The sequence below is a fragment of the Arvicanthis niloticus genome, chromosome X (genome assembly GCF_011762505.2).
Source record: "Arvicanthis niloticus isolate mArvNil1 chromosome X, mArvNil1.pat.X, whole genome shotgun sequence".
NCBI lineage: Eukaryota > Metazoa > Chordata > Mammalia > Rodentia > Muridae > Arvicanthis > Arvicanthis niloticus.
In genome coordinates, this window is record NC_047679.1 from 128,862,705 (window position 1) to 128,889,437 (window position 26,733).

A 26,733-nucleotide genomic window follows, 5' to 3' on the forward strand; every position below is an offset into this window, starting at 1 on the left:
ATGTCGAAAGCTGAGGCAAGTGGTGGGATGGCCCACAACGCTGGGCCTGATGAGAAGACATTGCAGGTGTTGCGGGACATGGCCAACCGCCTGCGAATCCATCAGGGCCACAAGTTCCTTGACCACTAGGTAAGGGGCTGGGAAAGGCCTTACCATGCGGTTCTTCGGTCGTTCTTTCTGAAGCTGTGAGGTGAAGGGAACCTGCCGTTATCCTCCATTTTCTGCCTTCTGGGGGCCACCTACTGGTTCTAGATACCCATGAGGTTCAGTCCTCTTCAGCCCTGGTGGCAGGGGTACACCCCTGACTACATTGTGACTAAAGTTCTGGAAGCCTATAAGACCTCCTTAGGAAAAATCTAGAACACAGTCGGGTGAATGAGCAGTGTTCCCTGGTATTTATCAAGCTAGCTCTAGCTTGATAAATTTGGCATTTTAGCTAGAAATGGCATTTTGTGTATAAGCAATTGCAATGGAATTGGGGTTGTACATGACTGTTTGACCATTACTCAGGAAAATAAATTCACCTCTGTCGAGAGCATACCAGAAGGTCAGTGCTCCAGGAGGTAGGGCAGGAAAGAGTAAATGTGAGAGGGAGCACACAAAAAGTGTACTTTCAAAAAATAGTGGATGGTTTGCAAGAAAAATATAGTGGGTTTGCTGATATTTGTTGAAGGTAATTTTGCACTGATATTGATAAAGAATGGGTTGTTTTGTCTATATGGTCCAGGCCAGCCCTGAACTGAATCCAAAGAATTCTCCTGCCTCCAACAGTATTTGGGATTAAGGTCTATAACACTGCTTGTCCACAGTTTTACTCTTCTCTCTCTCTCTCTCTCTCTCTCTCTCTCTCTCTCTCTCTCTCTCTCTCTCTCTCTCTCTCTCTGTGTGTGTGTGTGTGTGTCTTTTTCTTTTGGAGGGTTCCATTCTCTTTACATAGTCCTGGCTGTCCTAGAATCCTGGAATTCAAAGTGTAGACCAAGTTGACATGTAACTCACAAAGATTCTGCCTCTGCGCCTCTGCGCCTCTGCGCCTCTGCGCCTCTGCCTCTCTGCCTCTCTGCCTCTCTGCCTCTCTGCCTCTCTGCCTCTCTGCCTCTCTGCCTCTCTGCCTCTCTGCCTCTCTGCCTCTCTGCCTCTCTGCCTCTCTGCCTCTCTGCCTCTCTGCCTCTCTGCCTCTCTGCCTCTCTGCCTCTCTGCCTCTCTGCCTCTCTGCCTCTCTGCCTCTCTGCCTCTCTGCCTCTCTGCCTCTCTGCCTCTCTGCCTCTGCCTCTGCCTGTCGTCTTCACAGTTTTTCAATGAACTAGAACTTGTATGTCAGGCTTTATGATACTGACCAGGTCTTGTTACGTTTTCTCTTTCTAGGAATTTTTTTCAGTTACTTTGATTAACAAAGGTTTTTTTTAGGATACAGTTGTTTATGTTATTGTAAAAGTTCTTGTTCATTTCTGTAGGAATGACAGAATAGCCCCATTTTCATTTTCTGAGTTATTTCAGTCTTTTCATAGTTTTGCTTTTTTGTTGTTGTTGTTGTTCTAGCTAAAGCTTTGCTAATCTTTTACAAGAACCAACTTGGGATCCTGTGGATTGTACTTCAGAGCAAAGACTTGCCTAACATGCCCTGGTCTTAATCACCAGCATTGCACAAAAAATAAGTTTAGTTTTGTAGATTTTTCTCCCCCATTTGCTACGTCATTTTTTATTTCTGCTATGATCTTTTCTTTGTAATATTTTTCCTTTGGTTTGTATAAGAGTTCATTATTTAATTTCCACAACTCTCTTGAATGTTTTCTGTGTTTCTGTTAGTTTCTAATTTCATGTCTTGTAGCCACACAAAGTACTATGCATAAGTTTTTTTCCCTCATTCCCTGGGGTTGAGATTGCATCTTAGTATTAGACTATTTGCCTAGCATGTGCAAGGCTGTACGTTCCATCCCCAGCACTACAAAAAATAAACCTGGACTAAGACGTTAAGAGGACAGTGTAGTTAAGACACAAGATTTTTTTTGTTTTACATTTTTGTTTTATGGGTCTTAATATTATCTTATCTTAATATTATCTCAGGTCTACCACCATGACTACCAACCCCTGCTGAGATTACAGGTATATAGCATCACAATAGACTTTTTTTTCTGGAGACAGGATTTCTTTGTGTAGCCCTGGCTGTCCTGAAACTCACTCTGAAGATCACGCTGGCCTCAAACTCAGAGGTCTGCCTGACTCTGCCTCCCAAGTTGGAATTAAAGGCATACACCAACTGTTCAGCCAAGGTTTTTTTCTTTTTTCTTTAAATGAAGCAAATACATTTATTTGTGTCTTTTAATTTTATCAAATACAGACAAATAGGTTTAAGAAGGTAAATATTAGGCAGGCATAGTGCCATATGCCTTTAATCTTTGAGTTGGAGGCTGGTCTGATCTACAGAGTTAGTTCTAGGGCAGTCATTTAAAAAGAAGTGCTTATTACAAGCCTACCATATCCTGAAATAGATTAGATAGTACAGAAGTTTCTCCCCATTGTTTTTGTTTTGTTTTGTTTTTTAAAGCTTAGGTTTGGTAACTGAATTTGGGGTCCTTTGTTTTACAAGGCAGACACTTCTTTGATTTTTATAATATTTTTTGGGGGATAAGGTGAGATGATCTTTCATTATATTTGTTTTATTTTCGATGCTGGGGATCAAACTTGGTCACCCACATGTTACTTCTAAGCTAGCTTCCAGCTTCAGCCTCTTGAATCCTGGCATTACAGGTATTGGCCACCATGTCTAGCCCTTATTATAGTTTTAGATTTACATTTTTTGATAACTAATGATGCTAAATATTTTTATATAGTTGTTGGACATTCTTATTTCTCTCTTTGAAAAATCTATTTAAACTATTTGTCCACTTTAATTTGTTGTTAAATTTTTGAGTTCCTTATCTGTTGAATATTAATGCTCTGTCAAATGAATAGCTGGGAAATATTTTCAGGGAGTAGGTTTTCTCTCCTGTCCTGTTCTCTCTCCCCTATAAGAATTCATTTTAGGGGTTCAAGGAATGGCTCAGATAAAAGCAGTGACTGCTCTTCCAGAGGTCCTGAGTTCAATTCCCAGCACCTACATGGTGGTTCACAGCTGTCTATAACTGTAGTCCCATGGGATCCCATTGGGAGCTGACTCCTAGCAGAAAGCCGCTATCATCTTTGCAGCCATCTTGAGCTGTTATACCCTGACAAGAGACTTTTTTTTTACTTTTCTTTCAGTTTCTTTTTTTCCATTTTTTATTGGATATTTTATTTACACTTCAGATGCCATCCCCTTTTCCCATTCCCCCCCTTAGAAAATCCCTATCCCATGCCCCCTTTTCCTTTTTGCACTTATACATTTTTTTAAAAAAATCAAAGGCTTTATAAGTTTGGTATTGCTCAATCAGAGGTGTAACCCACTACCCAACCTAGATATATCAACTGTCTTTGACTGGTGGAGATACATGAACATCTGCCTCCCTGTCTGCCCCCTCTTTCTCTCTCTCATCACCTAGCTTCTCCTCTCCTTCTTCTCCTCCTCTTCTTACTCCTTCTCTTCCTCTCAGTACTCCTCCCACCTTAGTTCCTCCTACATATCACCCTTCCTGTTAAAATGAGACTTTTCTCTCAAAATACAATTAGAGCATAATTATGCCAATTTGTACCAGTGAGGTACAAGATAGTCCTAATACCCAGTCCATCATTTTGTTGACTAACCAGAACCTCTGTCATCTATCCTAACTAAAACACTTAGTTCTGAACCTGGCTTTTTCCTTGGCTTTAGGATGAATGTCAGCTGACGACCATCCACTCAGATCTTTTCTCTCAAAGTAAATAGCCAGGATTGGCTATGAGGCTATAAGTTTTCAACCCCGTCAGAAATCCAGAATGACTGAGTTAACTATAATTGTGGGAAGCACAAAGCATAGCTTCTAAAACTTAGCCAATTTATAGAGATCTCTGAACACCTGGACACTCCCTCTACTACAAAACATTGGAGCATCTGTTCTTCCGCCTTCTGGCCCAGGATCATCTGACAGACCTTAGTGCTGCAGAATTATTAAGGGCTGATTACTCTGTCTAGGCAGATATAATCAGTCGACTATTCTGCAAATGTGTCCTTTTCTGGGCAATAATTTGTCTGTAGATGGGAAGAGGCAATTCTTGTCTAGTGGCTGTCTCCCCACAACTGGAGTAACTCCATAGATGCTCATTTTCTTCTTAGAATTCAATATAGGAAGCTGTCAGGAGCAGACAGGTCTCTAACCAAAATGAACATTAATACAGAAATGTTTGTCACATCAATTCTGTGGATTTCTGATGTTTTGAAAATCAACTATCCATGTAAGGTAATCTGGACTGTTGTCTGTTAACTCCACTCAGCTATCTCTAAATAAAACATAGAAAACACCCTAACAATAAACTCCAAGCCATGAATTTGCTATAGTCCCTTAACTCACAGGCTGACCATCTCAAATCAGTTTTAAAAAGTTAAAGAAGGACTGGGTCTAAGCCTTGTATTCCTAAATGTGTTATACTGGTACAATGCCTATGAGAGTAACAATATTCATCTCACTTTTATATCAATAAGAAGCTTGTACTAATGAAAACCTTAAAATTTGTAATCAAAGTAAATTGGTGCTATTTAAGAATTTATATCTTCATCTTGATAATAATTGTACAGATTTCTACTAATAGGTTATGGGTATGCAATAAATCCTAGCTAATCCTCTCTATTCCCACAAAACCACTACTTTTCCCTAGAAAGACAGCCCAACATTTACCACCTTAGTCTCCAAGCCCAGGGAATAGGGGTGCTGACTCTTCATTAGCTTCTTCAAGCTGATTATGGGGGTTGAGATATTAGAAGAGGAGTGGGGGGAAGAGCAAATTGATAAGTCTCTGATGCTGTGTCTTCACTGCCTCCAGATGGAATTCTCGGACCTCAGAGGTTTGAGCAGGTCTGCCCAGCTTGCTTGATGAGTAGATACACCAAGGCTGTGTATTCTGCAATATACAATTCTCAAAACAAATTTTAGTATCAAGATAGTTTTTTTTTTAAAGAGGGCTGACATTTTATTAAGGATGTTGGTTCTAACCGCTTTTCTTTTTTCCCCTCTTTTATTGGATATAATATTTACATTTCAAATTTTATCCCCTTATCTTGTTCCCCCCACCACCCAGGAACCCCTTATCCCATCCCCTCTCCTCTTGCTTCTATGAAGGTGTTTACCCACTTCCCCCCCCCACTCCCCCTCCCCACCCTCAGATTCCCCACACACACACTCAGTGTTCAGCCTTCATGGTACCAAAGATCTTATCTCCCACCTATGCCCAACAAGGCCATCCTCCCCTACATATACAGCTGGAGTCATGTGTCCCTCCATGTGTGCTTCTAGGCTGGTGGTTTAGACCCTGGGGAGCTGTGGCTGGTTGGTATTGTTGCTAAGAGACTTGTTTACAACAGCCTACAACAGCTGAGCACACTCTGATAAACATCTTGTTTATCTCACATATCTTGTTTTGTTGTTTAGTGCCTCTCAGCTGCAAGGCGCACATGGTAAAATGTCTTCAACCATGTTCCCCTGCTTGTGCTTATATATACCCAGGATTTCCTTTCAGTAAACGGGACTTGATCACACACCCTGTCTTGTCTCCATTCTTCGTGTCTCTTGCCCCTCCATCCCCACTCTCTCTCTTGCTAGACCCTGTTGACTGACCTGAACAGACCAGGTCACTTGGCCCCCAAATGTGGGGCAGTGTGAAATAATACAGACTGGGTCACTTAGTCCCCAAGCGTGGGGCAGTATGGGCCGAGACAGGATCCAATGTCCTCTTCTGGTGTACAAATGTATTTTTAGACAAAACACCCAAATGCATAAATTACAAAAATCTTTAAAAAGAGAAATTCATTTGAAGTAGTAGAATGGAATCTATGCAGTGGTTCTGATAGAATGAAGCATGTAGAAGTTCTACAAATGATAACATATGAGTGAAAGAATGCTCAAGTCATTCACTTGAGCATAAGCCCAAGTGCATAGTGTCCCTCTGATAGAAGAGTGCTAGGTTCAGAGTATGCCACTGTCCCAACTACCACAAAGAGGGATTGGGAGGTTGTTGACCTCTCAAATGGCCCTTAGTGCCTCCAGCATGGGGTTCATGGCCCAGCATCCCTGATTCTTGGCTGAATTCAGTCAGGCTAGGGGAAATGACTTTTGCTTCTAGTTGAAAGACACGGTGTACTGCTGCTATACATAAAAGTACACAGTGCCCATTGGGAACCATTTACCTGTGAGAAATGACTTGCATCATATCTGCCTTTCAGCCATCTCACATCTCAGCAGCACATGTCTGTGCTGTTCTTGTATACAATGAGATAAAGCAGGAAGACCCCAAAAACCCAGACAATGACTGATGCATCCTTTCAAAGGTATGGTAATGGGAATACTGCTGCTTGTTGTTTGTGTTTGGTTGGGGTTTTTTTGTTGTTTTGTTTTGGCAGTGGGGCTTTGTTTTTTGGTTTTATTTGGATTGGGTTGGGTTTTTTGTTTTTTCAGGAGAGGACAAGGTCTTGTGTAGCCTAAGCTAGCCTTCAGCTTACCATGTAACACAAGCTGACCATGAACTCTATCTTCCTAACTACCTTCAACTTCTGAGTTTTGGGATTATGATGTATACCTGGCTTGAACCTTGTTTGTTAACATACTCTTTAAAGGCACCATGTATCAATGGGCTATTTGCTATTTTGTTTTTGTTTTGTTTGTTACAGTACGAAGTTGTTCTAGTGAGACCCACTTGGAACTGTATGACATGTATGCCAGGAAAGAGCATGTGGCAGCTAGCCATCTTTTGTTTTTCTTTCTTTCTTTATTTTTTTTTTTTTTTTTTTTTTTTTTTTTGGTAGTACTCTACCACACTCCACCTAGTATTGAAGTCCCCACTGACAGATCATAATTCTTGCATTCTCTGTTCTGCTTTGAGATTGCAGGTGACTTCAGTGAATCTGCCTTGCTGAACCTGCAAAAAACTGAGGATGACTTGGAAGAAGCATCAACCCAACACTGAAGGGCTTTTAATTTTGTCAGCTTTCTTTTATTTTTCTAGATAAGTAGGCCTGAGAAGTAGCCAAAAAAATCTTTGTGTGAACAATATCTTGAAACATCCTTATGCTCAAAGAAAGATAAGCATTGCTTGGAAGCAAATTATTCCCTTTGGGGGTATACATACCTTTATTCTAGCCTTTGCCACTCCCAAGTTGTGCCCCTCAATGCACAATGATTGATAAGAAAAAGAAAAGAACCCTAGCTGGGTGTGATGACACATACCTGTAATTTATACACTTAGGCAGCTGAGACAGGAAAATTACCAAGTTTAGGCCAGCCTAAATTACATAGTCCCAGGCCAGGCTGAACTACAAAAAGGAGCCTATTTAAAAGAAATGTGGGAGAAGAAACCTTTTCAGGGCCCTTGTGCCATATCACGCTTCTTGCTGATAATCTCAATAATGAACTCATTATCTCAATCTGTCCAATAGTCTCCTACTCTTGAGTATAGGCTCTTACTCCATTCCAAAAAATGAAGTACTAAGGCTTATTTGCCTTCAGCTTCACAGCTAGGAGGAAGAAGTGTTGTAGGTCTGTGATCTAAGAGCATGAAAGACATCTGGGAACCAGATCTTGTTACTCTAGTTGTTTGTCTGTTACTAATGAAACACTCTGACCAAAAACAACTTGAGAAGAAATGTTTATTTGGCTTAAACTTCATGTCACAGTCTATCATATAGAAAAGTCAGAACAGAAACTCAAGCTGCTTTACTGGCTCGCTCTCCTCTCTGGCTCATATATAGCCAGCTTTTTAAAAAAAAATTAAAATTTTATTTTTATTCTTTAATCCTTTTTAGAGTCCAGACTTCATCCCCCTCCAGGCCTGCGCCCCCCCACTCCCTATCCCGTACGTACTCCCCATCTCCAAGAGGATGTCCCCACCCCCACCCCACCAGGCCTCCTCATTCCCTAGGGCCTCAAGTCTCTCGAGGGTTAGGTACATCTTCTCTCACTGAGTCCAGACCCTGCAGTCCTCTGCTGTATATGTGTTGGGGGCCTCCTATCAGCTGATGTATGCTGTCTGGTTGGTGGCTCAATGTCTGAGAGATCTCAGGGGTCCAAGTCAGTTGAGACTGCTGGTATTCCCATGGGGCTGCCCTCCTCCTCAGCTTCTTTCAGCTTTTGCCCAATTCAACCACAGGGGTCCCCAGCTTCTGTCCATTGGTTGGGTGCTAGTATCTGCATCTGACTCTTTCAGCTGCTTATTGAGCCTCTCAAAGGGCAGCCATGCTAGACTTGTGTTTGCAAGTACACCAAAGCAGCAGTAATAGTGTCAGGCCTTTGAGCCTTCCCTTGACCTGGATCCCAATTTGAGCCTGTCACTGGGTGTCTTTTCTCTCATGTTCTTTTCAACTTTTGTCCCTGCAATTTACTCAGACAGGAACAATCCTGGGTCAGAGCTTTTGACTGTTGGATGGATGCCCTGTCTTTCTGCTGGAGGTGGGCTTTACAAGTTCCCTCTCCCCACTGATGGGCATTTCATCTAAGTTCCCTCCCTTTGAGTCCTGAGAGTCTCTCACATCCCAGGTCTCTGGTACATTCTGGAGGGTCCCTCCACCTCCTACCTCCCAAGGTTGCCTGTTTCCATTCTTTCTGCTTCAGTCATGTTCTCCATGCTCTCAGTCATGTTCTCTCAGTCATGTTCTCAGTGCTTCAGTCATGTTCTCCCCAATACCTGGTCATATTCCCCCCTTCCCCTCCCTGTCTCCTCTCCATCCCAGGTCCCTCCATCTCCTCCCCACTCCTGTGATTACTTTCTTCTCTCTCCCAAGTGGGATTGAGGCATCCTCACTTGGGCCCTTCAGCTTGTCAACCCTTTTGAGTTCCGTGGATTGTATCTTGAGTATTCTGTACTTTCTGTCTAATATCCACTTATTAGTGAGTACATACCATGCATGTCCTTTTGGGTTTGAGTTACTTCACTCAGGATGATATTTTCCAATTTCATCCTTTTGCCTGCAAAACTCAGGATGTCCTCATTCTTAAAGGCTGAGTAGTATTCCATTGTGTAAATGAACCACATTTTCTGTATCCACTCTTCCATTGTGGGACATCTGGGTTGTTTCCAGCTTCTGGCTATCACAAATAAGGCAGCTATGATAGTGGAACACGTGCCCCTGTGGAAGGTTGGGGCATTGGGGAAAAATCTTCACTAACCCCACATCTGATAGAGGGCTAATATCCAAAATATATAAAGAACTCAAGAAGCTAACCACCAAAAAAAAAATCAAAAATGGGGTATAGAACTAAGCAGGAAATTCACAACAGAGGAATCTCAAAGGACTAAGAAGCACCTAAAGAAATGTTCAACATCCTTAGTCATCAGGGAAATGCAAATCAAAATAACCCAGAGATACCACCTCATACCAGTCAGAATGGCTAAGATCAAAAACTCAGGTGACAACAGATGCTGGTGAGGATGTGGAGAAAGAGGAACACTCCTCCATTGCTGGTGGGATTGCAAACTGATATAACCACTCTGGAAATAAGTCTGGTGATTCCTCGGAAAATTGGAAATAGATCTACCTGAAGACCCAGCCATACCACAGCCTGCTATCTTACACAGTATAGGCCCCCTTGCCTAGGGATTGTACTGCCCACAGTGTGGTACAACTGGGCCTTCCAAAATCAATCATCAACCAAGACAGACTGTATGAGACATAGAAATGAGCCACTCCTATTGAGGTAATTCTTCAATTGAGGTTCCTTCTTAGGTGACACTAAGTTGTATCAAGTTGACAATAAAAACTAACTAGCATACTCCATCTCTTGTCAACTTGACACAAACTTGTCACTGTTAAACCATTTTTAAATAAACTTTCCTTTCTTGTTTATCCCCTAGATTTCATGTTAATGTCATATTATAAAATACAGTACAACTTTTTAAATCTCACATTTTTTAAAGAATACCAACACTTTACAGGTTTAGTGCTTCTTTAAAAGAGCAAAGTCTCTTAACTGGGATCCTACAAAATAAAAAAATAAGTTACATACTTTCTTTCAACAAAAAGGAGAACCAGGGTATAGAAACAAACTAAAACCCAAAATCCAGACATGTAAGTCAAATCCTGTAGCTCAATGTTCAGCATCTCAGAGTCACTTGTGGTACAATATTCTGGGCTCTAAAGGTGAAGGTTGCTCCACCTTCCGATTTTGGCATCTGCAGCACACAGAGCTTATCTCCTAGGCTCAGGTTTGAGACACTTCACATCTGCTGCTGTCATTGGTAGATAGTGGCAATGAATAAATTTAATGTGTCTGGCAGCTCAGAAACAAGGTATCTCCCACCAAAGCAGCAACACTTTGTCATGGCTTTGTGTCCTGTAAAGGGGGCACATTCTCTCCATGGAACACTGGTACCCTGCTATTAAAAAAATTAATGGATATTAGCTAGAGGGAGATAGAGTAACAGAAATGATTATTTATGTTGGGGGACGACTTTTAGCAGAAAGCAGCTATCCGCTTTGCAGCCATCTTGAGCCATATACCCTGACATGAGACTTGGATTACAATAGCCTACAACAGCTGAGCACACTCTGATAATCTTGGTTTAGATACCTTGGGTGCGTGAGATTAAAGGTGTATGACTTAAGAGTGACCTAGAGATCAGATTTAGAGACAAGACCTAAGGGCATGATTATAGGTGTGACTTAGAGGCATGGCTTAGAAGTGAGACATATAAAAGGCAGAGACAGAACAGAACTGGGAATCAGACACATCAGACAGAGGAGACAGAGAAGCAGGCACTTGGAAGAGAACTTGGAAGAAGTAACTTGGAACTTGGAGGCACTAGGAACTAGGAACTCAAGACTTGGGACTAGGACTAAGAAGAGAGACTGAAGAATAAACGGGACTGAGACGCACTCTGTCTGGTCTCCATTCTTCGAGTCTGTCCTCACTTTCTCTCTTGCTGAACCCCGACCCGAGGACCAGAGCGGCAGCTCGGGCCACGATATTTTAGGCCGCCCAAAGTGGGGCAGCCTAGGCCCCAACATTTTTTGGCGCCGAACGTGGGGCTAGTGTGGTTCTCGACATATTTACAAACATTGACACTGACTAGAATACTCAAACACTTTTGTGTTTCTAGCCTTGAAGAACCCATATTCTCCCAAAAGATTTAACATCCAGCTTATGCAACACTGGACTAAAGACTTTATGAAAATGTTTTACATTTCACTGAGTTTCTCCCTCTGTGTTCTAAAAGCTCCAGTTGCTATCACCACACTGTGGACAATAGGCATCTTCCTTATCTTTGTTACTACAGTTTCCAATTTAGGGTAGACCCCAAGTTTGACTCATGGTCATATTATGACATTGATCTGAGACTTTGTAGATATGGCAAAGAGGATTTCATCCAGTATGGTGGGAGGGATAGTTCCAATGAGTAAAAAGGAGTAGCCTGCACTTGGTACCACAAATCTGCCCAAAGCCCATGTCCTGCAGCTAGCTGTTCTATATTCACTATGTCTCTTTTCTCTTACAGGGACTACCATTTAAAGTGGCAACAGGATGGCCTGGGCAAGGACTAGGGGCTGCCTGTGGGATGGCGTATACTGGCAAGTACTTTGACCAAGCCAGGTAAGGAGCTTAAGAATGTATTTCACTGCCCCACCCTTGCACTTTGTCTCATTAGTTTGAGAAGCCAGTGATAGTTTTGAAAGTTCTGGTTACACAGTATTAAAGCAGTAAATAAATTACATTTGTGGAACTGTTCTAGCATCTCTGATTGGATGTTAATGGTGACTGCAGTATTAGAACACTAATATTTTCTGAGACAGCTTCATGGTTTGTCCTGAAATTTTTCACTGTGGAATGAACAACACATACTTTGCATTAGGAGCCCCAAAATGTTAGTGACACAAGTATTAGTTACGCAGGTCCTTTATTGGGTTGGTTCACAGTCTCTCTTCTGGACCTGTGCTCATCTGCTACTTGTAATGCCTACAAGTGAAATGCCTGGTTTAGACCTGGATCTTCCTGCAGCCTTTCCTGCATGTGGTGAGCCTAAATCCAGAGCTCCTCTGGTTCAGTTTCTCCAGGGTGTGGTGCTTCTCTTTCCCAGGATCTCAGGAGATAGCTACCTAGATCTCTGGAGAACTTGTTCCAACTCATAGAATCCCTTTGGAAGTACTTGATTATGTTTCCTCCACCCCTCTAGCAGCCTTCTTGTTCTATTTTCACAGAACTGCTAAAAAGTTTTATCCATGATAGCCTCTTAGTTACTACCTTGAGTTTAATAACTGTTCTTAAGAGATAGGAAGATAGATGGCTTAGCAGTTAAGTGCACTCACTGGTTGGTCTTCCAGAGGACTCAGATCAGATTTCCAGCACCCACATGGCTGTTCACAACTGTCTGTAACTCCAGTTCCAGAGGATCTGACACTGTCTTAGACATAACACACAAAGAAAGCATTCATACACATAAAATAAAACATTTTTTACAGAAACTTTTCTTAAACACGCAGTACTTTCATGAGGTCTAGGGAGCATTTTTTTTTAATAAATGGTTCATGTCTCTGCTGCAGAGAAGTTTACTGTTTATAGTGGAGCAAAGTTTCCTAGGTAGGATGTTTCCATTACTACAATGATTATAAATAGAAGTTTACGTTCAGAACTGCTTTAAAAGTGGAGCATTCTGAAAAACAAAACATATGTACCTTGTTTACATGTTTCAAGGACCTGCTTTCTCGTTCCCTCTTGCTTGCTGGCAAACCAAAAAAAGAAACAAAAGCAGCTTAAAAATATTATTAGAGCTATTATGAGACTGCTAGTCACCAGGCAGTGGTGGCGCACGCTTTTAATCCCAGCACTTGGGAGGCAGAGACAGGTGGGTTTCTGAGTTTGAGGCCAGCCTGGTCTACAGAGTGAGTTCCAGGACAGCCAGGGCTACACAGAGAAACCCTGTCTCAAAAAAACCAAAAAAAAAAAAAAAGAAAGAAAGAAAGAAAGAAAAAGAAAAACAAAACAAAAAAAGAGAGAGACTGCTAGTCAAAAATAAAGTCCGTCTCACGAGGCTCAGATTTCATTTCCTCCACTGCTAAGCCCAGGAAAGCATTGATGAAGAAAATTATCTTAAGGACATTGGAATCTGAAGCAGCTCCCATGCTCGCTCTCTCTCCCTCCCTCCCTCCCTTCCTCCCTCCCTCCTTCCCATCCTTGGCCCCTCTCCACTCCTATCCTCCTTCCCTTTCTTCCCTTCCCCTCACTCCCCCCTCTCTTTCTATCTCCTTGAAATGCATTTGTTTGAGTGGCCCAAGTGAGCCCCAGAGGGTCCTAATTATTTCTTCATTTGTTTCTAGCTACAGGGTGTTCTGTCTTCTGGGGGATGAGGAATCCACAGAAGGCTCTGTTTGGGAGGAATTTGCCTTTGCATCCTACTACAGTCTGGACAGTCTTATGGCAGTCTTTGATGTGAACAGCATTGGACACAATAGCTCCATGTCTGTTGAGCACTGCATTGCCATCTACCAGAAGCGTTGTGAAGCCTTTGGGTAATTGTGCCTCTGTTCCTGTGTCTTTTCTGTCCCATCTTCCTTCTAGATTGTAATCTAACCTCCTCAATGACAGGTGGAATACTTATGTAGTAGATGGTCATGATGTAGAGACCCTGTGCCGTGTATTCTCAGGCAGCTCAAGTGATAGGCAAGCCCACTGCTGTGGTTGCCAAAACCTTCAAGGCCCGAGGCATGCCAATTAAGTATTTCCTTCCTGTGAGTATTCAAAACATTTGTCCATGGAGTAGAACAGGCAGAAAGAGGCATTGACTAGGCTGATGATTTCCTTAGTGAACAGCATTAATGCTAGTAACATGCTAGAGGCTGCTTCTCTCTCTTGACTTCACTAGCTAATATGTCTGGTTAGGATAGGAGGGAGTAGGTCAAATTTCTACCAAATAAACAATGTTTTTCTACCCTTGTAAAGGAGTGGCTAGTGGAACAGTTCACAAGAGAGAACAGTTTTCTAATAGGGAATGATCTGTATGGTTCATAGTCAGAAAGTATGGTATATGTAGGGTTAAGCCTGCAAGTAAAGTGGTATGTGCATATTCATTTGTCTAGACCCAGACTTTCTAGAAGAACACATAGAGAACAGAAGAAGGTTGGGAACTGGGGGCTAGGGAAAGAGAGACTTTTTTTTAAATAAAATAATTTTATTCTAATTAACTCATAAATGAGAACATCAGCTAGTTTAAGGAAGCCACTCAAACACTTGCCCAATCCCAAACTATACAGTTAGTATGGCCATTCTGAAGTAGTAGAATTTCAGTTCAGATTTTTCACTTTCTTCTTTTTTTAATTTTATTTAATCTTTTTTTTTTTACACTCCAGATTTTATCCCCTTCCCAGTCCACCCTCTGACTGTTTTCGCATCACATACCTCTCCCCCATCTCCACGAGGATGTCCCCAACCCACCAGACCCCCCCACTCTCTGGGGCCTCCAGTCTCTTGAGGGTTAAGTGCATCTTCTCTGACTGAACACAGACCTGGCAGTATATGTATACAGACCTGCTGTATATGTGTTGGAGGCCTCATATCAGCTGGTGTATGCTGCCTGGTTGGTGGTTCAGTGTCTGAGAGATCTCAGGGGTCCAGGTTAATTGAGACTGCTGGTCCTCCTCCGGAGTCACCCTCCTCCTCAGCTTCTTTCAGCCTTTCCCTAATTCAACCACAGAGGTCAGCAGCTTCTGTCTATTGTTTGGGTATAAATATCTGCATCTGACTCTTTCAGCTGCTTGTTGGGTCTTTTGGAGGGCAGTCATAAGAGGCCCCTTTTTGTGAGCACTCCATAGCCTCAGTAATAGTGTCAGGCCTTGGGGGCCTCCCTCTGAGCTGGATCCCACTTTGGGCCTGTCACTGGACCTCCTTTTCCTCAGGTTCCTCTCCATTTTGTCCTTGTACTTCTTTCAGACAGGAACAATTCTGGGTCAGAGCTTTTGACTGTGGGATGGCAACTCCATCTCTCACTTGATGCTTTTTCTGCTGGAGGTGGGCTCTACAAGTTCCCTCTCCCCACTGATGGGCATTTCATCTAAGGTCCCTCCCTTTGAGTCCTGAGAGTCTCTCACATCCCAGGTCTCTGGTACATTCTAGAGGGTACCCCCATGTCCTGCCTCCCAAGGTTGCCTGTTCCCATTCTTTCTGCTGGCCCTCAGGGCTTCAGTCCTTTCCCTCTCCCAATACCAGATTAGGTTCCCCTCTTCCCCTCCCTGTCTCCCTTCCTACCCAGGTCCCTCCCTCTTCCCTCCTCCTGTGATTGCTTTCTTCTCTCCCAAGTGGGATTGAGGAATCCTCACTTGGACCCTTCAGCTTGTTAACCTTTTTGAGTTCCGTGGACTGTATTCTGGGTGTTCTGTACTTTTTAACTAATATCCACTTATTAGTGAGTACATACCATGCATGTCCTTTTGGGTTTGAGTTACTTCACTCAGGATCATATTTTCCAGTTCCATTCATTTGCCTGGAAAACTCAGTATGTCCTCGTTCTTAATAGCTGAGTGGTATTCCATTGTGTAAATGAACCACATTTTCTTTGGTTCATCTGGGTTGTTTCCAGCTTTTGGCTATCACAAAGAAGGCAGCTATGAACATAGTGGAACATGTGCCCCTGTGGAATGGTGGAGCATCTTTTGGGTATATGCCCAAGAGTGGTATAGCTGGATCTTCAGGTAGATCTATTTCCAATTTTCTGATGAATCTTCAGATTGATTTCCAGAGTGGTTGTACCAGTTTGCAATCCCATCAGCAATGGAGGAGTGTTCCTCTATTTTTCACTTTCATTATGACATTTTTTATTCACTTAATCCACTGTGGAGTGGGAGGACTGTGAAAGAGTTTAAAACTAGGAGGGAAATGAGACATAATACAAGATGTAACTTTGCACATTTCAAGATTGTCATCTGGAATTTTCTACCTCAAATTTAGTTACTCAAGTTTAAATAGTTAAAAAAAGGTATGGGTAATCATTTTTTTAAATGATATATATTTTTTAGAATGAAACTGATCTGTGACCCCCCCTCCTCCAAAAAACAGCCTTATTCTGGACAGATTTGGTAAATTACAACTTCAACAATGAGCCCCTACCAGAACCTTAATGTTTTCCTTGTGGTCACCTGTGCCTTACATACTTTCTTACATACCCAGTCGCTAAGAGTTTATCTCATATGTTCCCTCCTCCTTCTTCCTACTATCTTAATTGTCATCTTTACTGAACCACAGCAGCTTCACGAAGAGTCTGTCTGCTTCCTGATTACTCTTGCAAGCACAGTACTGCAAAAGTATTCTATCTATAACATATCTGATCTTTCACTCCCCTTCTAAACCTTTTGTCATTTTAATCTTGCTTCAGGTAAAAACTCATACACATAATGTCACCTGGTGTATCTTTTCAGCCTTGTTTCCTTCATTAAACCCTCCATTCACCAGCAAGTGAATCAGTGCTTCCCTCAAAAGCCACAGGACCTTTCTTAGGCAGCTTTCCCTTATTGCAGTTACATCCAGGACCCACCCTATGTTGGATCCTTATTCCTATGATCCTGTTCAGATATCTTTTTCTCCAAAGTGACTTTCAGATGATATGGCTCATTAAGCACCTGGAGTAAATATCTTTTGTTTTGTTGCAGATGTTGAAGATGCAGAAAGTTAGTCTGGAAGGCCAATGCTAAAAGAAAGAGCAGATGCAATTATCAAATTAATTGAGAGCCAGATACAGACCAACAAAATTCTTGTACCATCGCCTCCTATTGAGAACTCACCTCAAATTAACATCATGGATATATATATATATGGCTTCTCCCCCTGTTTACATAGCTGATGACATGGTAGGCAAAAATGTAGAATATTGAATAACATCATATACATTTTTTTTCTAATACACAAGAGTCTTTATTCACTAGTTAGTAGACAATAATAGAATTTGACTGATGGTTATAAGTTGTAAAGATAATATGCCTCCTCTTATTAACTCTTACTTTCTTCTTGTTTTAGCTGGGTGGGTTGATTGGTGTTTTTTTGTTTGTTTGTTTGGTTGGTTGGTTGGTTTTTTGAGACAGGGTTTCTCTGTGTAATCCTGGCTGTCCTGGAACTCACTCTGTAGACCAGGCTGACCTTGAACTCAGAATTCCGCCTGCCTCTGCCTCCCAAGTGCTGGGATTAAAGGCATGCGCCACCACTGACCAGTGGGTTGATTGTTTTAAGGAAGTTTTTGTTTCTTTTTTTGAAATAAGGTCTCAACTATAGCTCAGACTAGCCTTGAACTCATTCTTCTTGAGTTCTGAAGTTACAGGTGTTAACCACCATATTTTTAATTCTGAAGGCGACTATTGGTAAATCAATTATTAAAGATAACAATTTATAATTCTATAAAATAGTAACTTCCTTCTAAGTGTACTCCCAAGAAAATCTAACCTCTTGACTATTTAAGGTGTCTACTCAAAGAGCATGTGGTTTGGCTCTGGCTAAACTGGGCCATGAAAATGACAGAGTTATTGTGCTGGATAGTGACACCAAAACCTGCAATTTTTCTGACATATTCAAGAAAGAACACCCAGAGAGATTCATCCAGTGTTATATTGCTGAACAAAACATGGTGAGTGTATCATACAGGTCTCTCAAGTCCTTTCTCATTAAGCTATCAGTAGTCTATGAAAGGCTTTGTACAGAAACATTCCAGAGAAACAATAGTAGTCACCTAAAGTCAAAGAGGTGGCTTCCATGTCTTAGGGACAGGGTGTATATAAACTGCCCAATACCTTCTGGATATCCTTCATACAGATAGAAGGCAGCGGGTGGACCGCTCTAGATCTGAAGTGTCCTGAGCTCCCTAGTAGCCCTTTCGGTCCCATCTAGCCTAAACTAGACAATTTTACAGCCACCAAGAGACAAACAGATTAAGGAACTACCAGATCTCTGTGAGTTCAAGGTCAGCCTGGTGTATGTAGTGAGTTCCTGGCTAGCCAGTTGAACATAGTTGTTCTGAGCCCCTCCCGTGTCCCCTTTCGCCCATGGAAGAGAGACACGTGAGGCAGTATTCGGGTGGTTACCACAGACGAGGCTTTACTTGTAACAACAGAAGCAGAAAGACCGCTGAAGGGCCAAAGACAGGAAGAGGCACAGCTTAAATACACCCTAGAGTGACATGTTCACTTCTGATTGGCTGTTCACTCATTACCCATAATACGCCCCGGGATGGGCAGTGACTTTTGGCGCGCTTTTGCCTTTTTACACCTGCAGAGTTAGTTATTTACTTGTGGAGGACATGATGCCCACGCCATCTTGGAATGGTGCATATATCACCGCTGACCACGGCTTCCTACACATAGTGAGACCCAGTCTCAAGTAATTTCTTGTAATTAAAAAAATACCAATACTTAGAATTGTCAAAGAATTAGAAAGAATACAAATAGTCAAAGCTAGCACCCAGGGTAAATCTGCTCTACTTATCTGTGCCTCTTTCTCTACCCAGAATGAGAAATATGCAACATTCTTTTTTGTTTGTTTGGGGAGTGGGAAGATTGAGACAGGGTTTCTCTGTGTAGCCCTGGATATCATGGAACTCATTCTGTAGACCAGGCTGGCCTCGAACTCAGACATTTGCCCGCCTCTGACTCATGAGTGCTGAGATTAAAGGTGTGTACCACCACCACCTGGCCCTGTACCTTTCTTAAGAGAAAGGAACTGATGCCAGGAAACCCTTAGAACTCTACAACCAAGACTTAGCCACATAGATAATGATAGCTTTCTCTTATCTTTACATTGTAGAGGCTAAAAACAACTCTGGCAACCACAATGGGGTTTTTTGTTTTGTTTTCTTTGTTTGTTTGTTAGACAAAGAACTAGACTAGCAGAGCTCATGTGAATTTTGTATTTTGAAACAAGTAGTTTCCAATGTGTTTAAAAATGAGTTGCAGTGTTGAAAATTCAGAGGATTTTACATAAAATACAAATTTCTAGATTCTCTTGGAAAGTAGAAACTTCAATTGGGTTGGCATTCCCTCATGATGGCTGTTGGCTGGAGTCAAGCATCATTCCTGTTTAGATGATCATTCCCAGCCAGTTCTTTGGGGTGCTGTATACTGCTGTACTCTTTCTTTTATAGCATTTTTAACCCACCAGTGCTAGAATTTAAGCATACTTTTTAAGTAATAGGTCATCACTTGGATCTTTTCAGTTTGTGTTTTATTATGGTGCTATGGATTGAACCCAGGACCTTACAGATGCAAGGCAAGTGCTCTACCACAGCTGCTCTTTCATTAAAAAAAAAAAAAAAAAAAAAAAAAAAAAAAAGAGTTCAATCCTTTTTTTCTAAATTGAACTCCCTATCAAAAAAGTTTGCTGGTATGATTGCTTCATTGATTACTTCAGTCAACAGCCATATGTTTAGGGCCTCCCTTTGGTAGGCCTCCAGCTAGGAACTTATTACATAGCTTAAAATAAACTTTTGATCTTCACGTCTCTACATATCAAGTGCTGGGATTATGGGTGTAAGCTACAGTGCCCAGCTCAACATGATTATTTCAAATTGTTTACTGTTTGATCTGAAAGTTTTACACTGCAGAACACCACCCACTATAAAATTAAGGTGGGTGGAAACATGTCTTTTTGACAGTTTGTTAGAACCAACAGTTTGTTGGTTCCAGTTAGCTGGAGGATGGTTGGCAGAGAGACAGTGGGAAAAAAGGCCATGGGTCCTTTCTCAGTATCTTGATTTTGGAACCAGCCACAGCCACCATCCCCCTTGGCAAGTTCTGGTTTGCTTCCAGAGAAGGTCATATCCTAGTTCAAAACCTTCTAGAGTATATGATCAGATCCAAGTGGGAGCCATCTCAAAATCACAATCACAAAAAGTTGTTTTCTATCCTCTGTGTAGTCACAAACTAATTGGAATAAGCAGCATGGGTAGAGGGAAAGGAGAATTGTGAGCAACTGAACACATATTTAGGTAGAAGCAGAACAAGACTACTGTTCTACTTTTTTGTATTGTGGGGTGGTGATCTTTGAGGAATATGATGTAGGAAATTATGCTGATGAAAACTTCTCTAGTATCAGTAACCTGCCAGGGATTACTGGGAACAGAAAGGTCTGAAAAAGGATTGAAGAAAGGTAATTAGCAAGAGGGTAGAAAACTAAAGTTGGCCTTGATAGAACAAAAAAATGTTGCTGACTAATAGAAGGATCTGGAACTATATAAAAAGCAAAAAGGCAAGCATCTAGGAGCTAGTTTCTTAGTTAACAGACGGACTCCTGCTCATGAATTACCGAAATTGCATAGGAAAGATAAGTCAGCTGATGACAAGTCATCTAGATAGTTGTGGCAGCTTACATTTGCTGCTAGAATGCTACTTTTGTACATTCAGGAACCAACCATACAAGTGGCTGGGTCCCTGGGAGAACTTAACTGTAGAAAGCAGGTCTGGCTGGAGCTTGGAGTGGAAACAGCTAATGAGTGAAACTGAGGCACAGATAGTAGCCCAGGGAGAAAATATAGCTGAGAGACAAGGCAACTGAGACATAAAAGCACTGTAGTATGGGCAAGAATAGCAGCCTGAGAAAGGGCCCTAGAATCATCAATGAAAATTGGGTTCAGTGAAAATTTGAAAATTAGGACAGCCTGCAGAAACTAGTGAATCTATCATATATAGAGGATCTGGGTTTTTGAGGTTAGACAGTTGTCCTAGGCAACACAGTGTACATAGGACACTCCTTTTTCAAGCCTGAAAGATGTAGGCTGCTTCTCTGTACATTGTGATTTCTGTATACTGATCCCATATAGTCAAGGACATCCTTAGTTACAGCAGCATCCTAGGGTATCCTAAAAGTATGTTATTCAATATTTGACTGGCAAAATGAATAAGACACTTCAAAGTGAAAAAGTCTAATTCCTTGAGGGTGAAAAGTAGAATGAACTAGAGAGACAATACTTTGGGAAGCTCTTAAGGAGAGGAGGACACAGGATCAGAGTATGGTATGGCTGGGTAGGGCTGACTCAGAAAGAGAGGGCATTGGGTTAACTTGGACAGTAGTAGTACTGTGTGGCCAGCCAACTGATTACTGAACTGAAAGATCACTTGCTAACCTAACCCAGAATATTTTAGAGATCTTCCAAGGAAGATAGATATGTAAAAGCTCAATATAAATTACAGCAAGTGTTTAACCATGTAAGGTTTTGCTGCAGTTCAGGGTGCTCTGGAGCAGTAAGAGTAGCTGCTTCTCAAGAATGATGGAAGGAGTTGAGGATGAGTTCCTGGTAGAGTTGTATTCATACTTTTGTTGGTCTGTGATTTTCTTAGGTGATGACAACCCCTACCATATGGCCCTGGAAGACCTGGCCATGTTCTGAGCAATTCTCGATTGTATTGTTTTTTATCCAAGTGATGCCATATCCACAGCGCATGCTGTTTTCTTAGCAGCCAATACTAAGGTATGTTTAAAGGATGCCATATCAGTCAGAAAATGCTTCTGGACTCTACCAGAAGTTTTGAACTGATGACAGTTTTGTTTTGTTTTGTTTTGTTTTGTTTTGTTTTGTTTTGTTTTTTGTTTTCCTAACATAAAATACAAAATTTGGTGCTAGAAGCTGAGGATGTGACTCAATTGCTAGCATATTTATGTAGCATGCATGAGGCTCTGGGTTTGATCCCCTGTACCATATAAACTCGTCATGGAGGTACATACCTAAAATCTTAACATTTAGAAGATGGAGCCTGAAAGGTCAATTTTTCAAGGTCATATTCAGCTATAGCAATAGTTTTAAGCCAGCCTGGGATGCATGAAACCCTGTCTCAAAAAAAAATACAGCTTTTACAACAACAGGTGACTATGTACAAGAATGTATTGGGATTGTAAAACACTCAAATGAAAGCCTAGTATAGGGCTACAGAGATGGCTCAGTGGATAAATAACTACACAAGTTAAAGGACCAGAATTCAGGTCTCTAGTACCCACATAAAAAACTGGACAGGGATCCAGGTATAGTGATACACATCTTTAATCCTAGCACTTGAGCTTGAAAATGTGTGCATTCAAGTTGACAATAAAGTTATATTTATACCTTCTCATTGAAAATGACTGGGTCACATCATATTCACGTGTTTAAAGTCTATTGATGGATGAATCATTACTATTGTAAAATTATTTTTTATTTATATTTATTATTTATTTATTTATATTTATTATTATATTTATTATTTATTTATATTGTAAAATTAATTATATTGTAAAATATATTGTAAAATTAATTTCTGATGTGTTTTGAGCTTTCATGTCAACAGAAGTCAATGCCTCTACCCTGAATTTTTGTTCCATGAGAACAGGAAAACTCAGTGCATATTTTAGAAATCTTCCCAAACCAAAAGATGTGACAACATAGAAAACTTATCACTGAGGACATTACTAGGGTCCTGCTTGAAAGGACCTGTGTCTGTAGCAAAGTCAAATGTTGTACTGGCTGGTTTTGTGTGTCAGCTTGACACAAGCTAGAGTCATCAGAGAGGAAAGAGACCCAGTTGAGGAAATGCCTCCATATGATTGAGCTGTAAAGCATTTTCTCAATTATTGATTAATGAGAAAGGGCCCGGCCCATTGTGGGTAAGGTCATCCCTGAGCTAGTTGTCCTAGGTCTAAGAAAGTAGGCTGAGCAAGTCATGAAAAGGTCAGTAAGAAACACACACACACACACTCAACACTCACACACTCACTCATGGCCTCTGTATCGGCTCATGCTACCAGATTCCAGCCCTGTTTGAATTCTTGTCCTGACTTCCTCCAATGATGGGCTGTGATCTAAACAGATAAGCCAAATAAACACTTTTGTCCCCAACTTGCTTTTTAGTTGTGATGTTTCATCAATAGAAACCCTGACTAACACAAATGTGTAACCTGTTCACTGGTAGTTAAGCTTCTCTCTCACTGCAGAGTATGCAGTTTGTTGTTAATATGTTCATGCAGCTGGGCAGTGGTGATGCACAGCTTTGATCCTAACACTCAGGAGACAAAGGCAGATGAATCTCTGTGAGTTCAAGGCCAGCCTGGTCTACAAAGCAAGTCTCAGGACAGAAACCCTGCCTTGAAAAAAAAAGGAAAAAAAAAAAAAAAGAACTGTTCACTCCTCTTTTCTAGTGTTAGATGGCTTATTACTTGGAAATTTATGGTTTGGCTTAATTTTCTTTTTTTTTATTTTGAGATTATAACATAATTATAATACTCCTCCCTTCTCTTAACTTTCTCCATGTCCTCCCAAATACCCCTCCTTGCTCGCTTTCAAATTCATGGCCTCTTTATTCATTAATTGGTGTGTGGTGTTGGTGTGCGTCTGTGTGTGTGTGTGCGTGTGTGCTATTTGTGAATATAACCTGCTCATAATGTTACTTGTACATTTATGTTTTCAGGGCTGGCCATTTGGTGTGCTCTTATTGGAGAAGACTTATTTCTCCCACTCTCAGCATTCCTTAGTTACCTGTAGTACTTTGTATAGGGTTGAAACATCCTCCTGGGCTTCCCCACCCACATCCATGTTAGTTTGTCTATTATTGTTATCCATGTTTAGCTCATATTTAGGCAGACATATTGGTAAGAGTTTATGTGTGTAGCTTTTAACATTCCTAGGAGATACAGTCTCATAGCACACTCCATGTTCCTCTGGTTCTTACAATCTTTATACCCCCTCTTTCTCAGTGTTCCCTGAAGTTTACATTTGGGAGCATTTTATAGATGTATCCATTGGGATTGGGCTCCACAGCTCTGCAGTTTGATTGGCTGTGTTTTTCTGTAATGATCTCCATCTGTTGCAGTTTGATTTTCTTAACTGTGGTTTCTGGTTTACATTCATGCCACAGGAAATGTGCTTCATTCGTACCAGCCAAACAGAAACTACAGTTATTTACACCACTCAAGAAACCTTTCAGATTGGACAGGCTAAGGTAAGGGCATAAGTTTTCCTGTATTGTCCAGTATCCATTATATAGAGAGCCATTCTAACCCTTACATGATGTGTTTTGGTCACTTTTCCTTTACTAAGTCTGCTGTGATCTTTGCCTGCTAGATCTGTACTTCTTTCCAAATGGAGTCTCTTTTTTGTATTTTGTTTTGAGACAGTATCTCATTATGTATCCCAGGCTGGCCTCAATCTTGGAAACCTCTTGCCTTACCCTCCCATTGCAGGGGATGATAGACATGTGGCAGTACACCCAGCTTTGTTGAATCCTTTTATAGGAGAAGGGTTTTGTTTCATTTTTATGGTGCTAGAGATTGAGATTAGGTCCTTATGCATGCTAGGCAAATATTCTATCTCCAGGTACATTGCCAGCCATTTTTTTCCATTTGTATTTACTAACTGTATGTGTTTGTGTGTGGCAGGTGCATCACTGCATGCAGGTGTCCCAGGCTTTCTTCAGCATCTCTGCTTGGCTGTGAGGGCCCAAGGCTGACAATAGTATTCAGATAACAGTGTTTCTTTATGCATTGAAATTCATCCAATCTGAATTGGCATGCAGGTGTGGAGGTCACAGAACAATCTTGGGGATAGGACAACATTGATGCTCTCTTCCCACCATGTGGATCTAATGAATAGAGCTCAGGTCATCAGGCCTGATGGCCAGCACCTTTACCTGCTAAGCTGTCTAGACTATACAATTGTCAGTCCTTTCTTAAAGTTTTATTTTAAAATAAAGTCTCACAAAATTGCTCATGTTTCCCTTAAGCTTGAAATCTTTCTGCCTCTGGTTCCTGGGTGACTGGGAATACTATACCTGGCTTTTAGGTGAATTAATTTACGAATAAATTTGTTGGCATTAGTTCAAAGCAAAGTATCTTTGAGAAGACTTTCCATAGCAACCATATTTTGTTTCATTGGCACTATACAAGGTTGTCAGATGTAGTGACAATTACAAGGTCATAGTTATTGGAGCAGGAGTCACTGCATGCAGCCCTAGTGGCTGCTGATGAGCTCTCTAAAGAAGGTCAGTTGATTGTAAAAACATTGAAGTTATAAGCCAGGAACAAGTAGAATGTCGCCTATGTGCTATACCCAGTCTGATCTCTGCCTCCTGAGTGATGGAATTAAAGTCATGTGCTGCCACCATCACCCAACTGTCTCTGTTTCTTAAACTAAGCTGATACTATTTTTCTCCAGATATCTCTGTCCGTGTCATTGACTTGTTTGCCATTAAACCTCTGGACATTGCCACCATCATTTCCAATGCAAAAGCCACAGGTGGCCAAATTATCACCGTGGAGGATCACTATCCTGAAGGTGGGTTGGGTACTTTGGATTTGCTTTTGCAAGTATGTTTTGGTAGAACGTGTTTTTGTTTTGACTGTAGGTATACCATGTTTTCTAAGTAGACTACCATTAGTTCAGTATACCTTTGTTATGATTCTTACAAGTGCATCTATGTAGGGGCCTCTCAGCCATCTAGAGTGGTTTCTTGAGCATGGATGTACTTCCTTTGTTCTTATCATAGAGCCTAGTCAACTAGAGTGGGTCAGTATCAGCACTGAGGTGGCTAATTGAGCAATAGACAGGAAAATAGTCACAACACTTCTACAACTTCATTTGAATTTTGAATTATTAATAGTTTACTCCCAAGCCCCTTAAAAACTTAGCTCCTCCTGGGCAGTGGTGGCACACACCTTTAATATAGCACTCAGACAAAGACAAGGTAGATCTTTGAGCTTGAAATCAGCTGGGTCTATATAGCATGTTCCAGATCTGCTGGGATACATAGATCTGTCTCAAAAACAACTAGATCCTTGCAAACAAAACAGCAAGTGGCAAACAATAAAGAGTACTTCAGGAAGATATGGCTGGGGCTATGTTTGGGCCTAGAAGAATAGGTAGGAAAGACAACATTCTGTTTTTATTACACAAGGCCCTAAGACCATATCTCATAAGGTATTTCTCTGGAAGGGCTCACAAATCCAGCATAAAAGTGTGAGAACTTCTGGTAGATGAGAGAAATACATGCCCCCATGAAGAGTACAAAGAACACTTCCTACAAAGACCATGTCTGCCCAAGGGTACACATAATTAATGATAGGGCACCCCATGATTCTATTGAAAACTAATGTGTTACAGTTTCTACCAGACATTTGTGCCAAAATTTACCTGATTCTTGGCAGAAAATGGGCAGTTGTTGTAGTCTGCATTGTTTGTACACATAGCCTAGGCACAAAAGCTACCACCCTATGAAGTGGGAGAGGTAATAGCAGTGAAGAACGCTTGTACCAGCCAAAGGCCACCCTATTACTAGCTATGTGTACAAACAATGCAGGCTACAACAAGATGTGGAATTAGAAATAAGAACTCTTTAAGCCACTTGGAGCATGACTATTTGAGTAAATCAACGAGTAGTGAAGTACTTTGCCCTGAAAGCAACAGATTTAAAAGTCTATATCACACAATTTTTAAGGTTTACTAGCTGTTTGAAAAAAAGGGTCAATATCATTTGTTTCTGTAGGTGGCATTGGAGGAGCTGTTTGTGCAGCAGTCTCCATGGAACCTAACATTGTGGCTCATCAGCTGGCAGTGATGGGTGTGCCTCGGAGTGGAAGATGCAATGAAGCACTAGATTTTTCTGGAATCAGTTCCAGACACATCATTGTGGCTGTGAAATGCATCTTAATGAATTAAATTAGT

At 41.3% G+C, this 26,733-nt stretch overlaps 1 protein-coding gene across 1 annotated transcript; it reads left to right on the plus strand.

Moving 5' to 3' along the window:
* Nucleotides 1-26,733, plus strand: Tktl1 (transketolase like 1). The gene is given in 17 exon segments (XM_076919008.1): nt 1-98; nt 100-129; nt 6,326-6,375; nt 6,378-6,430; nt 11,587-11,681; nt 13,403-13,594; nt 13,671-13,724; nt 13,726-13,817; nt 16,724-16,875; nt 16,877-16,921; nt 17,524-17,694; nt 21,274-21,519; nt 23,933-24,016; nt 24,960-25,012; nt 25,014-25,054; nt 25,228-25,347; nt 26,555-26,733. Coding segments are annotated over 17 exon segments (1,749 nt in total). The 3' UTR covers nt 26,728-26,733.